Genomic DNA, 14,460 nt, shown 5'->3' on the forward strand with positions numbered 1-14,460 from the left:
GTTAGAGTCCACTTCAGGATATTTTTATTTTTTAATTGTTTTTACATCTTTTGTTGATTCAGAGGATGTTCTAGGTCTTATTTTCCTCTATTCACTTCAGGCTGCACACGAACTGAAGTTGTGAGACCTGCTCTCAAGCATTACAAAGAAATCTCTTAATTATTCATTAGGAGGAATGGGCAGCAGGCAGAGAACTCTACTATTCTTTACCCTCTCTCTACCAAGGTAAAACAACCCCGTTGAGCTCACTGTGTTCCCTGATACAACTGAGATAAGTAACTGAGCAACAGAAGTCAGACTTCCCAATCCATGAGGCAGTATTGTCTCCCCAATGTATTTAAGTCATGGCACTGCCTGGATATTTCTGTTCTTGACTGTGTTCTCATTTCTAAGTGAGAAAGTTTCTCCAACAATGATTTCAGTACACTTCCAGAATTTGCTGCGTCCTGATGTGAACATATGTACGTTTGTGTGAAACCACTTTCAGTATGAAAATACATAGTGCTCATTTCTGCATCACATTATACTAAAATTAGAATGATACAGAGAAGATTATACAACACAAATCTATCACATGCACTCAGAAATCTTCACAGCACAACCTTATCCCTTGTCTCACAATCTATTCCATGTCACTCAACTCTTCATGAAGGCCATTGCCAAATACAATAGCTCTGGTCTCCTGCTATTCATAGTCAGCTATCAGGTAGATCCATCAAATTACAGCATTTCCTTTCAAAGTAGCTCGAAACAATAACCATAATAACTCAAATACATAGTTACATTTTTGCTGGAAGATGTTGGGAAGGTCATATTATGACATTTTTTTTCCATGTGAATTGAATTTCTTTTTATACAGTATCCGACAGTTATTGTCAGACCCTTTCCGTTCCCCTCAAATTTTGTCCTTGCCTGGCCTGAAAGTGTAGACATTAACTAGGATGTGGTTCAATTTACACTATGTGCCCTCGAATATCCTTCATAAGTGGTCAATGTTTAACCCTAAATACTATTGTTGTTTATCTAATCAAATATGAGATTACGGATAAACCTAAACCTGCCCAGATCTGTGAATTTTCAACACATCATTGGTATTTGTAGAAGTAAGGTCAACACCTGTAAAGCCATTGATCACATATCTGAACTGTGCATTGTTGATCAACTACACAATGGTAATTGGAATATTGAAGTTATTGTGCTGCACAACAACCATGCATTTCTAACAGGATCACTGCATATTGACTAGGAAAGGAAACCTGAGCTCATTTTTGTCTCTTCAGCCTATAGGTCTATTGCAACGTCCTAGCTGATACTTGTTGGCTGTAATCAGCCAATTCAACTAAATGCTTATTCAACCCTTTTTTTACAAAAAATGCCAAAGAATTCAATATGAAAAAAGCAGCACAATGAACCTCAGTCTGAGAGATAAGGAGCTTTCAGGAATGTGACTTGATCAACTAGTTTTGTCCTAAAACATTCTGATCAATGGGACTTTTCTCTTATTGTAACTATTTGATTGTGACCCATAGAATGAATCATAGAGTCCCAACAATGCGGAGACAGGCCATTTGGCCCATCAAGTCCGCACTGATATCAAGTTTCATGTGACAGTCTCTTGTTTTTTTTTCTGCACCCATGTAATCTATATGTGCATGGTCTAGCATGTCTGTGCAATTATGACTCATTTGGGCTTGAAGATTATATTCTTAGAGAGTCCTAATTCATCTCTGATTGGCATAGAGAATGTATTAACTTGGGTACCTTTTGGATGCATTCAGGTCATCTACTGACAATTGTCTTTTTGAGGTATTGCAGCTATCCAACATCTGATGTAGCTGGCTGAATCTGCTCTGTTTGGTTGTCACAAAATGTATGAGATCAATGTTTCAGTGCGGAATCTTTGTTGTTGCAACTGACAGACTTGTCATCCCATGGCTCATAATAATATATAGATCTAGCTGATACTTGTTGGCTGTAATCAGCCAATTCAACTAAATGCTTATTCAACCCTTTTTTTACAAAAAATGCCAAAGAATTCAATATGAAAAAAGCAGCACAATGAACCTCAGTCTGAGAGATAAGGAGCTTTCAGGAATGTGACTTGATCAACTAGTTTTGTCCTAAAACATTCTGATCAATGGGACTTTTCTCTTATTGTAACTATTTGATTGTGACCCATAGAATGAATCATAGAGTCCCAACAATGCGGAGACATAGCATTAGACCAATAATAGCTAGTGAATTGGTTTCATCCGGGTAAAATGTTTCGGATATCCATCCCACGGATCCACATTGGGATTTAAAATGGATAACGGCAATGTATGTGTCAACATAACTGGGAAGATTGTGACAAAAATCATATCATATTGCCATCCAAAATATATAACTGTATAAATCCCAATGAAACTACCAAAATGACCTATCTGCCTGACTGACTGCTACTCAGGCCAAAGCAATTCACATTGGATTACCTCAGTAACAGTGAAAAATACCTCTACTTATTGTAATATATTTAACTTTCACAATGACAGGGAAATGAAAGGTTGCTAATTTATGCAACTTCAGCTATACCCTCTCAAAATCCCAAATACACACATGTTCAATCACAATTAAGACAGACAAAAGACAAACTGTTTAACACGTGCACTATGGGTTGAAACAAAGACAATCTGAAGAAAATTTCAGAGATCCAAAGTCCACACCAAAAGATGGACAGTTAATTTCTCACAGTCCTTTTGATGTTTGCAATGATGGCATGCTATTGTTTACAGAATGATTGTCATTCTTTCATTCAATGGTTGATCACATGGACCCAGGCTTTCTTCTTATTTTAGATTTGAAGCTTTTTTGGTCTTTTCCAAATGAGAGATGGATGCTTTCTGTCCACAAGTTGTGGAAATGTTCCTCCTCCTAGCACTTAGAGCTTTTTAACAGACTGTAACTCAACCAGAGAGCTGTTGTCAGGCAAAGTTGCCTCACCTTGTAAGATTCTCTGTCTCACGCCATTTCAAATTTTCCCTTTCACTGCTTCAACATTGCGTTGCACAGTTCAACAAAATGTAACACTTGAATTTTTAAGTTGAAAAATCTCTTCTGGTTTTTCTTATAGCTTTTTAACTCTCATGTCACTTTAAAGTCACAAAAAAAGGACAAAAGATGCTCTCTCACATTTGGGATGTTGGACCAGTTGTTAGCAGTTAGTTTCTGCTGTGTGGATTATACCATATTTTTCCAGTTTCCTGAGTATATCTCATATATATGTTAAGGGTTGATGTTTGGATTTATACCAGTGTCAATACCGGCACTCAGTGCACATTTCCATTCCTTCTGGAATATATCATTTGGGCTGGAGGGAAATGCTTCCACCTTTCTGATGATGGCCATATGTTTTGTCAGGTTGACCACATGCCAATTGGTGTCTGCAAGCTGGAACATTGTTACCTCTTTTACTTCATTAACATGCATGTGGACTCTTCCTCACTTTCTGCTGTGAAGTGTTCTGATGCTCTATGAGTTTCTATGGTGATTGGACCTTTTACACATTTCAGCCCAATAAGTTGCATAGATCGTAATATTTCCAGATACTGTCTTGATGGGTGAAACAAGCCATAGTTCATGCAGGATTTGCAAGTTCCAGTGAACATGTTGATGGCTGTGGTAGTTGTTCCAGAGTCAGGCACTTGCTATTGTTTTGAACCTCATTTTTTGTGTAGTAGTGTGTCTTGGTATGCTCCTTATGTTTGTCCTGAAGTGCATTACAGAAAAGATTGGATAGATGCAGGAGAAATGACAAGTCCCAATAGCCTTTCAGCTAACGTAGCTTCCATGAAGTCAAATTCGATCAACAGCTGCCTACAAACCAGTGGATTGTTTCACCTGTTTAAAGATGGTAGGACATCATCTCAAGTCTGTGCATCCTGAAACTTGCCTGAACTTTAAATTGATTATGTAAAATTTGAAAAAAAATTGCTAGGGTCTTTGTGTTCATCATCAGAGGCACCAGAGGATTAAATTCTCCATAACTCATTAGTGTCCAAAGCACAACAAAATTTGACTGATTGTTATTCTTTATCAGTTACCTGCCGATCTATAAAGCTTGGTTCTTTCTTTGAACAATTGAAGTTGTGATAGAAGCTCAAATGTGTACCGATTCATATTTGCTTTCCATCTCTTTGCACCTTAAAGTGCCACTGTGAGAATTGGTGTTATGTAGTAGCGTATTTCTAAGTTTTTGTCAGCTTTTCTGCTCTTTTTAAAATTTATGTTAGTGTCTCTTTAAAAATTGCAATCTTGTAGTAGCAATTTTCTGCCTAAAGATGGCATTCATGATAAAAGCAGATTGATGATATCACAAGAATATAAGAAAATGAAAAACAGGACGAGGCCATTCAATCCCTCAAGCCTGCACTACCATTCTAAAGATCATGACTGACCTGTCCCGTGTCTCAACTCCTCTTTTATCTCAGTTTCTGATAGCCCTCAATTCTGTGGTATTTCAAAAATTTATCTCCCTCCCCTTGAAATATGTTCAATGATCTAGCCTCCTTCTCTGTTGTCGAGAATTCCAAACATTCTATCCTCTGAGAAGAGAAATTCCTTCACACTTCAGTTCTAAATGAGTGTCCCCTTATTCTGTAACTATATCGCCTACTTAAAGACTCCCCCACTGGTGGGAACATCTTCAACATCTATGCTGTCAATATCTACTGTCAGGATCTTATTCATTCAACAAAGTCAGTCCTCATTCTTCTGAACCCTAATGAATAAAGGTCTAACCTATCTAACCTGTTTAACCATTATCAATAGATCAATGCCTTCATCACGGGAATCAGACTACAGAATCTGTTTTGAACCATCTTCAGTGGCAGTATATCTTTTCCTACATCAAGGGACCAAACTATACACGGTACTGCAGGTGCAGCTTCAATAACAGTGTACAGTTGTAACAAAACTTCCCTGTTTGAAACTTCAACATCATAGCAAAATTCCATTTGCTTTCTTATTTACTTGCTGCACTTGTATGCGAACGTTTTGTGTTTCAGACAAGAACCTCCAGGTTCCTCTGTGCTGCACTTTTTTTGGAGACTCTCACCGTTTAAATAACAGTCTGCCCTTATGATTCTTCCTACCGAAGTGAATGACCTTAAACCTTCCTACATTAAGTTCCACCTACCAAATGTTTGGCCACTCATTCAGTCATCCATATTCCCTTACAAATTCTTTACTTTAATTCCAATCCTTATCACATGCTTTTCCAACTATATTTGTATGATCAGCAATATTGGATACATTACATTCTGCCTCTTCTCCAAGTCATTAATATAAATAATAAATAACTGAGGTCCTAGGACTGATCTTGAGACACCACACAATTTATTGTCTTTCTATCCTCAAAAAGACCCAATAATTCTGACTCTATCTTTTGTATGTTAAGCAATCTTCAATCCATGCAAATACATTGGCCGCCAAAACAAAACTGTGAGTTCCTATCTTGTGAATATCCTTTAAATGTCATCTCATAGAATGCCATTTAGAAATCAAAATAAACTACATCTACTGGTTTCCCTTTATCAACGTTGCTTGTTAAATCCTTCAAGAACTTTAACAAATTTATCAAACACAATTTCCCTCTCACAAAATCATGTTTATTCTGTTTGATTATTTTAACTCTTTCTAAAGATCCTGTTATTTCCTCCTTAATAATGGACTCTAGCATTTTCCCAGTGACAGTTGTTAGGCTAACTGGCCTACATTTTCCTGCTTTCTGCCTCCCTCCCTTCTTCAACAAGGATGTCACATTGATGGTTTCCAATCCACATGAACCCTCCAGGATTCCAGCGAGTTCTGAAGTGTTTCTACCAATGTCCCCACTTCTTTTAAATTCCTTTGCTGCCAGCTATTGGGTCCTAGTGACTTGTCTGTCTTTAATTCCAGTAGCTCGTCAAATATTTGTCCCTTGTGATAGAGGCTGTTATTTCCATTACCACCTTGCTTATCTTTTACATCTTGGGATGCTTAATGTCCGCCACAATGAAAACTGAGGTAAATACTGGTTTAAATTTTCTGTTGTTTTCCTGTTCCAAGTATCAAGTCCCAGCCACATCCGCTGGGATCCCACTCTCACTTTCGCAACTCTCTTTATATTCCTTTGGAAACACATTCTATTTGTTTTTATATTTCTTGCGAATTGACTTTCATAGTCATTTTTTTCCTTTTTTATTAACTATTTAGTCATCTGTTGCTAGATCGAAAAAAAAATTCCCAATCCTCAGACCCAACACGAGTTGTTGCCAATGTTTTTGATTAAATACTCTCCTCGAACACTTTTGGTAACCGCAGTTGGGTTATCCTTTTCATTGAGTTCCTTCTTTTTGACCAGAATAATATTTTTGAGCATTATGAAATATCTACTTGTTTGTCACTGCTCATCTACTCACCTGCCCCTTAGTCTGTTTTTCCAGCTTGCTTTAGACAACTCTTGCTTCATTTCTCGGTAATTACCCTTATTTCAGTAAATGCCATTATTTGAGACTCAAGTTGCTCTCCCTCAAACTAAATTTGAAGTTCTACCCTGTTATGGTTGCTACCCCCTACAGTATCCTTAGCTACATTTGGGGCGGCATGGGGGCTTAGTGGTTAATCCAAAGGTGTGCAGGTAGGTGAATTGGCCATGCTAAGTTGCCCATAGTGTTAGGTGCATTAGTCAGGGGTAAATATAGGGTAGGGGAATGGGTCTGGGTGGGTAACTCTTCAAAGGGTCGGTGTGGACTTGTTGGGCTGTAGGTAATCTAATGAGGAAACAGCTTCTACTGAGGGATCTCATAATGTGTAATGAGGCAATCTAATGTAATTAGATGTAATCTAATTTCTTATTAATCCTGCCTCATTACATATTATGAGATCCCTCAGTAGAAGCTATTTCCTCATCCTTTCTATATTATTGGTAAATATGTGGAACACATTGACTAGATCCTTTCCCTCCACTTCAAGTTTCTCCACACCCCCGAAGAGATTCTGTACCTTGGCACCAGGTGGGCAATACAGAGCCTTTGGGATTTATATCTTTGCTGCAGAGAACAGTGTCTATTCCCATACTATTCCCATCGCCCATTCTTATTACATTTCTCTTTTGTCCTCCCACTTGAATGGTACTCTGTACCATAATGTTGCTCATCTTCACTGCAATCTGCACCACTATCCAAGGAGCATGAATGTCATATCTATTAGATATAGGCGCTGGTTGAGGCTCCTCCAAAGCTATATACTGGATCAGATGTGTTTTCTTCTATTTTCACTTTGAAAAGGAAAAATGGTGGAATCACCAGATGGCTATATACAAGCAAGCCTTTTTAATGTAAGAAACTGCTTTATCAGTGTTTACAAGCTGTCTTTTCTTCTAGAAGAACTTCTGTGCTGTCCTTTCAGGTCCTTTTTAAAAACTAATTTTTTAAATAGAGTCAGGTATGTCTCCCATTTTTGATTCCTTTAAGGAAAGAGAGAGTACTCACAGATGTGTCTTGCTTCCGGTAAAAAGTCTGCACTCCAGCACAGGTTTGTAGCCTTTAGTTATGGCTATAGTTATAAATGTAGCTCTGTACTGGACAGATTGATGGATGATTGTTAGGAAAACATAATTCACAACTTCTTGCGGCACTGTTACTTTTTCAGCTTTTACTTACTGCTGTGAATAGGCTGTAACGACTATATTTTACTACACACTGACTGCCACTGTCTTCTAAGACCCATATACTGCCACACAACATATTCCACAGATAGCTCGGGTCTTCTTCAGTTAGATATTTGAAGTTTATTTCCAAAATTAACTACTTGCAAAGTTATGGATTTACACATCTAGTCTGAGTTCTATGCTTACTGATATTGCTTTATGTTACACATGCAACCAACTGACTACACTGACTCTATAACAAGGTGAATGATGAAGGTGAGGCAGATGCATCCATGCTGGAACCTCGTATGTTGTGATATAAAGTAACTGTTTTAACGGCACATGGTATTGAATCTGTGCCATAATATGACAGATATTTTTCCTCTGGAATTTGGAAAGTATTTCCTCTTTGACTTGGACTCGGATACTGAGTCCCATGATCTGTATTTGTGCCCCAGGTTAGGAAAACATATCTGTTCTCTTCCAACACGCAATAATTTGCATGTCCGCTGGTTATTTTCAGAAAAGTTCAGCAAAGGTGAGACTGAGAGAAACCTACGAGGACATTGGAAAATTTGATTGCTCAGTGAGAAAGGAGCAGTAAAACAAGCTCACTCATCCCAATTAACTGCTCTGTTTCACACTCCGTCAGATTGTTTGTTGTTTATTATTCTGATTTCCCATGAAGCAGGTCCTTTGCAGCACCTTCCTCACAAGCCCTACACAATATCAACAATACATTCTATTTGGTTTAATTTATTTCATTACAGCTGATGGGAAAATGTTTGATATATTAAAGGTTTTATTCAGACAAAGGCACTTGTTGGTGACACAGGACATCCCAAGTCCTACCTGCTTACTCATTTGACATTGTCCTATGGATCCAAAACAACATATAAAATAAAGCAATATAGGAGTCAAATACACCAATTAAAACATAGGTATCTGTATTTCCTAGGGATTCTGGGTCCCACAATTCGAGCTGAAGTCAATGACAAAGTTATAATCCATTTTAAGAACTTGGCTTCGCGGCCTCTCAGCATTCACCCATTTGGGATCTCCTACTGGAAGATGTCGGAAGGTGAGTCCAACATAATTTCTGATAGGCTTTCAGATAATTATGTATACAATGTTGCCAATAAAAGATATTAGCCACAAAGTTGATAATGGTAGTTTATCCATGATATGAATATTTATAAGTTTCAGTTCACTTATATATTTAAATATTTGTATATTGAAAACCAAGAAGGGAAATCATTGCTACAAAACTCATTTTCACCTTCTTCAGCATCAATATAACTGGCCTAACAAAGCAAAGTTACTGTTGTAATAATAGATAATGAATAAGAGATATATCTGAGGTTTCAAAACTGTGACAATAAATTAGATTCACATCACTATTATGAGGCAGTGCTCCAAAAAACATTCATGCCTTTGACGTCTTGTGTTGAAATGTTTGTGGACGAGTACTGGAGTTCGGCTTGAAATCATAGTCTCCTGACCGAGCCAAGCTGACACAACAACAAATGTCAATGTGACTTTGTGACAATTGCATTCATAATATCAAAAATAGTTTGAAAATGTTTAACATAAAAGAATATACATATTTACAAGAGCACACAATTTCTTCAAAAGTAACCAAGAAAATGTTCTGAAATTGCCCCATAATTTTCCAAGACCAAAAGTATAGAACGTTGGTTGGACTTGAAGAATATAAACTATTGTAAACCTATACCCTACTACTAATGCTACTTTCTATAATAGTGTGTGTCAGAGTCTTAGATTCAGGAACATTTGTCATCTTTCACCAGTCTTCCAGTTTGGCAAATATATGAGAATCAACAAACACAAAGAAATTATCTATCTTTACATATTAAGCCTTATATCCTAATACCAATTATAGGAGTAAGTTTTCCGTTATAGAAAGAATCATGGCTCTGTTCAGTGCAGTATGAAATAATGCAGATAAACAGCCATGGAATGTAAATGCACCCACCCTACGAGACCACCAGCAAATGGAATAATTACCTCACTCCCAAATACCACTTACAAAAATCTTGATTCTATACTTTCATTTTCTCCACACCACCATTTGACTAAATGATAATGAAATTCAATATAAACGAACAAGTCTATTCATTAGCACAGCGATGCTAAATATAGCACTGTTGTGTTCTTGGCAATATTGAAACAAGATTGGGTTAAGTTCACTCAATCAGGCTAATCCAGATCACAATACAAGGCGTTTAAGTTGTCGCAGTCCTTAATATAAGCATAAAAAGGATGTCATAAACCATTATACATGGTAATTAAATAAATATTTTCAATGTAACCTGATACTTTAATAGTTAAGGACATTTTGCTACACATTAACAAACTGACTATTACAGTTGCTTTGCTCCAGACTTTCTGTATATCTTTTTGTGAGTTATAACTAATTAAGAATAATCTTTACTAAGGAGCTTCATACAATGACCACACATCCATGCCTGAAAAGAAAGATGACATAGTGCCACCCAAAGGTGAATACGTATACGTCTGGGAAATTACTAAGGACCTTGGCCCAATGAATGGTGATTCCAATTGTCTTACCTATGCTTACTCTTCATACGTGGATCCTGTGAGAGATTTCAATTCGGGTTTAATTGGAGCCATGCTTGTATGTAGACAAGGTGAGTGTGAATAAGATGCAGGAATAAGACAGAAATTTGCATTAAGGGGTGGTGCTGCACTCCAAACCACACCCCTTCCCCACCACCACCATTACCATGACCGTTCACTCTGTCCAGATAAAGAATTGAACCAGCCTCTGCCTGTCTAGGAAGCTCTGACCAGATTTTACAACTATCAGAATAAAAACTGCTTGCTGCTGTAATTTTGGAGTTGTCCTCATCTCAGAGCTGCTGGCCATTCAGATACAGCAACACATGCGCCCCATGCCCCCAACCACCCAAACATCTCATGTCCCAGCCAGGTCACCGTGGTCTACGCAGCAGCCACATACTGTGGGACTCCCAGCAGAGCAAGGAGGAAAACATTCAGTGGCCATTAATTTGGCATTGAAGGACTTCCATTGGGCCAAGGGCAGGCAGGCCACCTACCACCAAACAAGCCAGTTGTTAAATTGCAACAGAGGATTGCGGGCACAGCAACCCCATGTTGTGGCACCCAATTGAACAACCCAGCCTACTCCCTGCCTGCCTGCCTGTTAGCTCCTGGAATGGATGTAAAATTCCAGCCAATATTCAATTGCCTCTGTCAAACCTTGTATGTCTATTCCAAGTGATATTTTGCAGCAAAGACCATGAGTCTCATTTGCTCATATTATCTGATGAAACTGATTTAGCAGAGTTTGACTCTCCCATTCTCTAACACTATTATTGTTAAACTTAATTAATCTTCTTTAATTCTACTGCTTTACTGAGTAATATTACTAAAGCTATTTTTGACTGTATAGTCTGTTGCCTTCGACTTGCTGCATACAGGTAAACTCACCATAGTCTTACTGCACCATAAGTGCTCTCCTGTTAGAGGCAGACAACTGGTGGTGGTTTTACCTGAGGGTCACCACACCTCAGACAAGGTGGGGGGTGGGGGGGGGGGGGGGGGGGGGGGAGGAGAATGAGAGGGAGAATCCTTCATGGTAACCTCAGCCAGTGCAGGAATTGAACCCATGCTGTTCATATCACTCTGCTTTACAAATTGGCCATCCAAGTTGAAACTTTATTGCTGGAACAGCACAGCAGGTCAGGCAGCATCCAGGGAACAGGAGATTCGACGTTTCGGGCACAGGCCCTTCTTCAGGAATCAATTGGCCATCCAGCCAACTGAGTTAACCTAAACTGCATATACACAGGTATAGTTAGTTACTGCAACCTATTTTCTAAGTTGATATATGTAACTTATCCAACATTTTTTCTTTAACTTGTTCTGTATCTTCAAATAAAACATGATGTTATTTGAATTGTAAATTTTGTCACTTCAGGATCTTTAGACGAATTTGGAAAGCAAATGGATCGGCAGGAGTTAGTGCTTTTGTTCTCAGTCATTGATGAAAGTAAAAGCCTGTATCTTGAAACAGACAGGATCAGATACAGACTTCCTGGCCCTAGGAATGCCAAAGGGAGGATGTACTCAATAAATGGTTATACCAATGTTTCCTTACCAGGTGAGTATAAACACATTCCTTAAAGCTGAGTGCTTAGTTATTCATGAAGGCAGATTGTTGTTAATGTATAATTAAACACAACAATTAAACAAAAAAAAGCCTAATTAAGTATTGGAATTTATTACAAGGGTATGGGAATAGAGAAGTGAAAAAAAATGATGTGAATTGGACAGTGTTTTGGTCAGACCCCATCTGGACCTGAGTTCAGTTTTGGTCTCCACATCTCTGGAAAGTCATATTGAACTTGCGGGAGTACAGTGCACATTTCCCAGAATGATACTGGGGTGTCAAGGGTTAAATTAAGAGAACAGGCTGAATAAGCCTGGCTTGTATTCCTTCAGGTTTGAAAGATGAGGAGTGATCTGGTATCAAGTATATAATACAATGGAAAAGTTTCTGGTGTGGGAATTCACAAAAATCTTAAAATTAGAACTTGACAATTCGGGAGAGAAATCAACAACTTTCCACAGAAAAGATGGTCGTACTCTGAAATTGTTGCTCTGAGAGGCTGTAGGTGCTGGGATGACTGGAATTTGTATTAGTCAGATTGAAAGCCATCCAGGGAAATGGATCAAAGATGGACACATGGTGCTGAGCTGCTGAATGGCCCTAATCTCTCTGAATTATAGAGCAAACAATAAATTTGCTGACAGTCTCTATGTTCTATTGGAGTTAAATATTCTTATTCACTGATTTACTCCACATGAATTTCCTGTATTGCAGCTTTATAAAAATTTGTTCTGAGCACTTTAATGTCATACTAAATAAGAATATCAAAACCTGTTCGTGTCTGAATAATGATTGAAAATTATTGGAACTGTCCTGTTTAAATGTGACTCATGTTGCATATACCTAGACAGTCCACAAATCAACAACACCCAAGATGTTTGACATAATCCAGCTCATAGGAGAAAACTGCATATCAATTAGGTGAGATGACAACATGGTGAGGTCTTAATAAAAATGGGTCTCTCACCACTCACAAGGATGAATCTCATCTTGCTGTACAACATTTTATTGAAAAATTGACCTTTTTCATCTTGATGTTGGGATGCTCCTTGCTGGCCACGTCAGACCTCATTTTCAAGTTCCCATCATGTTGTTCGGGATTGGGAAGATTCCACTTAGATTCTTTTTATGCTAAGAATTTTGTTTGGTCTCATTGCTGGAAATAGGTGTTGGGAAAGTTTGAAGTTCAGTCTCAAGTTTAATACATTTTGATTTATTTGTTATTGATCTGACTCTAACCTAAAACATTAACAAATATAATGCATTAAGATTTGATATTTTTATTATCTGCCTTCAAAAGACATTTATTATTTTGGTATTACTGCTTGTCAGATCTGAATATTTGCAAAAACAAAGTCGTCAGCTGGCACCTAATAGCCATGGGCTCAAACTCGGAGTTGTACTCCATTTATTTTGGTGGATATGGGCTTCTGCTGCGCGATCACAGAGTTGTCTCAGTTGAATTGGCTCCAGCTGCATTTGTGACAGCAGAAATGATCCCAAGTTATGAAAGCAAATGGCTACTGAGCAGCCAAAACCCAAACCATCAACAAGGTAAGAACTATAGCACTTTTATGCCATGATAGCTATGCCAGTATATAAAATCAGCAAATAAACTGCCGGTTCCTTAAACAAAAGGAGTCACATAATTATGACAGCTTGTAAAGGAACTGTAAAGTTTAAAAAGTTTTCATCTTTAGTAAGAACAGTAATTGATTTTGCAACAGTGCTCTATCCTTTCAGCTTTAGTACAGGAGTCTGAATATTACCTAGAAGAATAAAACAAATGCCTATACTCAAAAGTCAGAATCTACATGAAATCAGTTTGAGGCAATCCAAGAAAGAAACCCATAACTGCTCATAATGCAGCAAATACTGGCACTTCCGCTTACACATCAGAAAGGTAGAGTATACAGGAAATGCAAGTGTTGTATTGATGCTCATCTGTTGCTCAGGTTATAGCAAATGAGACAGAGTCTAAAGTCCTTCACTCTGCCTCTAACACAAGACCAAAAGGTGCTTAATAGGACAGTGCAGATTTTAATGGATATTGTACAGCCGGTGTTTACCTTCTCTGCTGCTATTTAACAGGCTTGAATGTATTCAAATCCCCAACATTCCCATCTCTTACCTGGGTGAGTACAATAAACAGTCAATATGAGGAAATTGAATTTACACTCAAAACCAAGAAGATGAATCATTTCTGAATGCTAAGAGGCTATGGGCTTAAGGAGGGCAAATGAGGGGAACAAAAATGTGGATTGGGATTTCGTTTGCCATGATTTCTGTTCATATGCAAGCTAAGGGAGGAGGGTGTTTAAATTTCCCACCTGCATATCTTGGTGAGACATTAGGTACATGTCGCAGGATAAGCACTCTGCTTTCCTGATTTTTGAATACTTTTTCGGATTGGGCAACACCAGGCTGCTCAGCACAAGTACGTAAAATAAATTTATTGTTAGGGTTTAGCAGAGGGTCAGTTTCCCACTCCACTGCACTTTCAATGGCAGATCAGTATTCAGCCTTTATTGTCTTGCCCATAGAGTCACTTTGAAGGATAACAAATGTCCAAATACTTACGAAGACTTGTGTTTTCAGCATTTAGGAAAATATGAGA

The 14,460-nt window shown here is 38.1% G+C and overlaps 1 protein-coding gene across 2 annotated transcripts in view; it reads left to right on the forward strand.

The window, feature by feature from the left end:
- Positions 1-14,460, forward strand: part of LOC122557177 (coagulation factor V) — a 104,552-nt gene that overhangs the window by 6,996 nt on the left and 83,096 nt on the right. For both annotated transcript variants that reach the window (XM_087992101.1, XM_043704576.2), the window contains exons 3-6: positions 8,625-8,747; positions 10,126-10,338; positions 11,652-11,834; positions 13,176-13,397. In XM_087992101.1, coding sequence (XP_087848227.1) covers positions 8,625-8,747; positions 10,126-10,338; positions 11,652-11,834; positions 13,176-13,397 — 741 coding nt within the window. The remainder of the gene's footprint in view (positions 1-8,624; positions 8,748-10,125; positions 10,339-11,651; positions 11,835-13,175; positions 13,398-14,460) is intronic.

This window comes from Chiloscyllium plagiosum, unplaced genomic scaffold (assembly GCF_037043375.1).
Source record: "Chiloscyllium plagiosum isolate Xiang-an unplaced genomic scaffold, Cpla_swu_hap1 HiC_scaffold_11, whole genome shotgun sequence".
In the NCBI taxonomy this organism is placed as follows: domain Eukaryota; kingdom Metazoa; phylum Chordata; class Chondrichthyes; order Orectolobiformes; family Hemiscylliidae; genus Chiloscyllium; species Chiloscyllium plagiosum.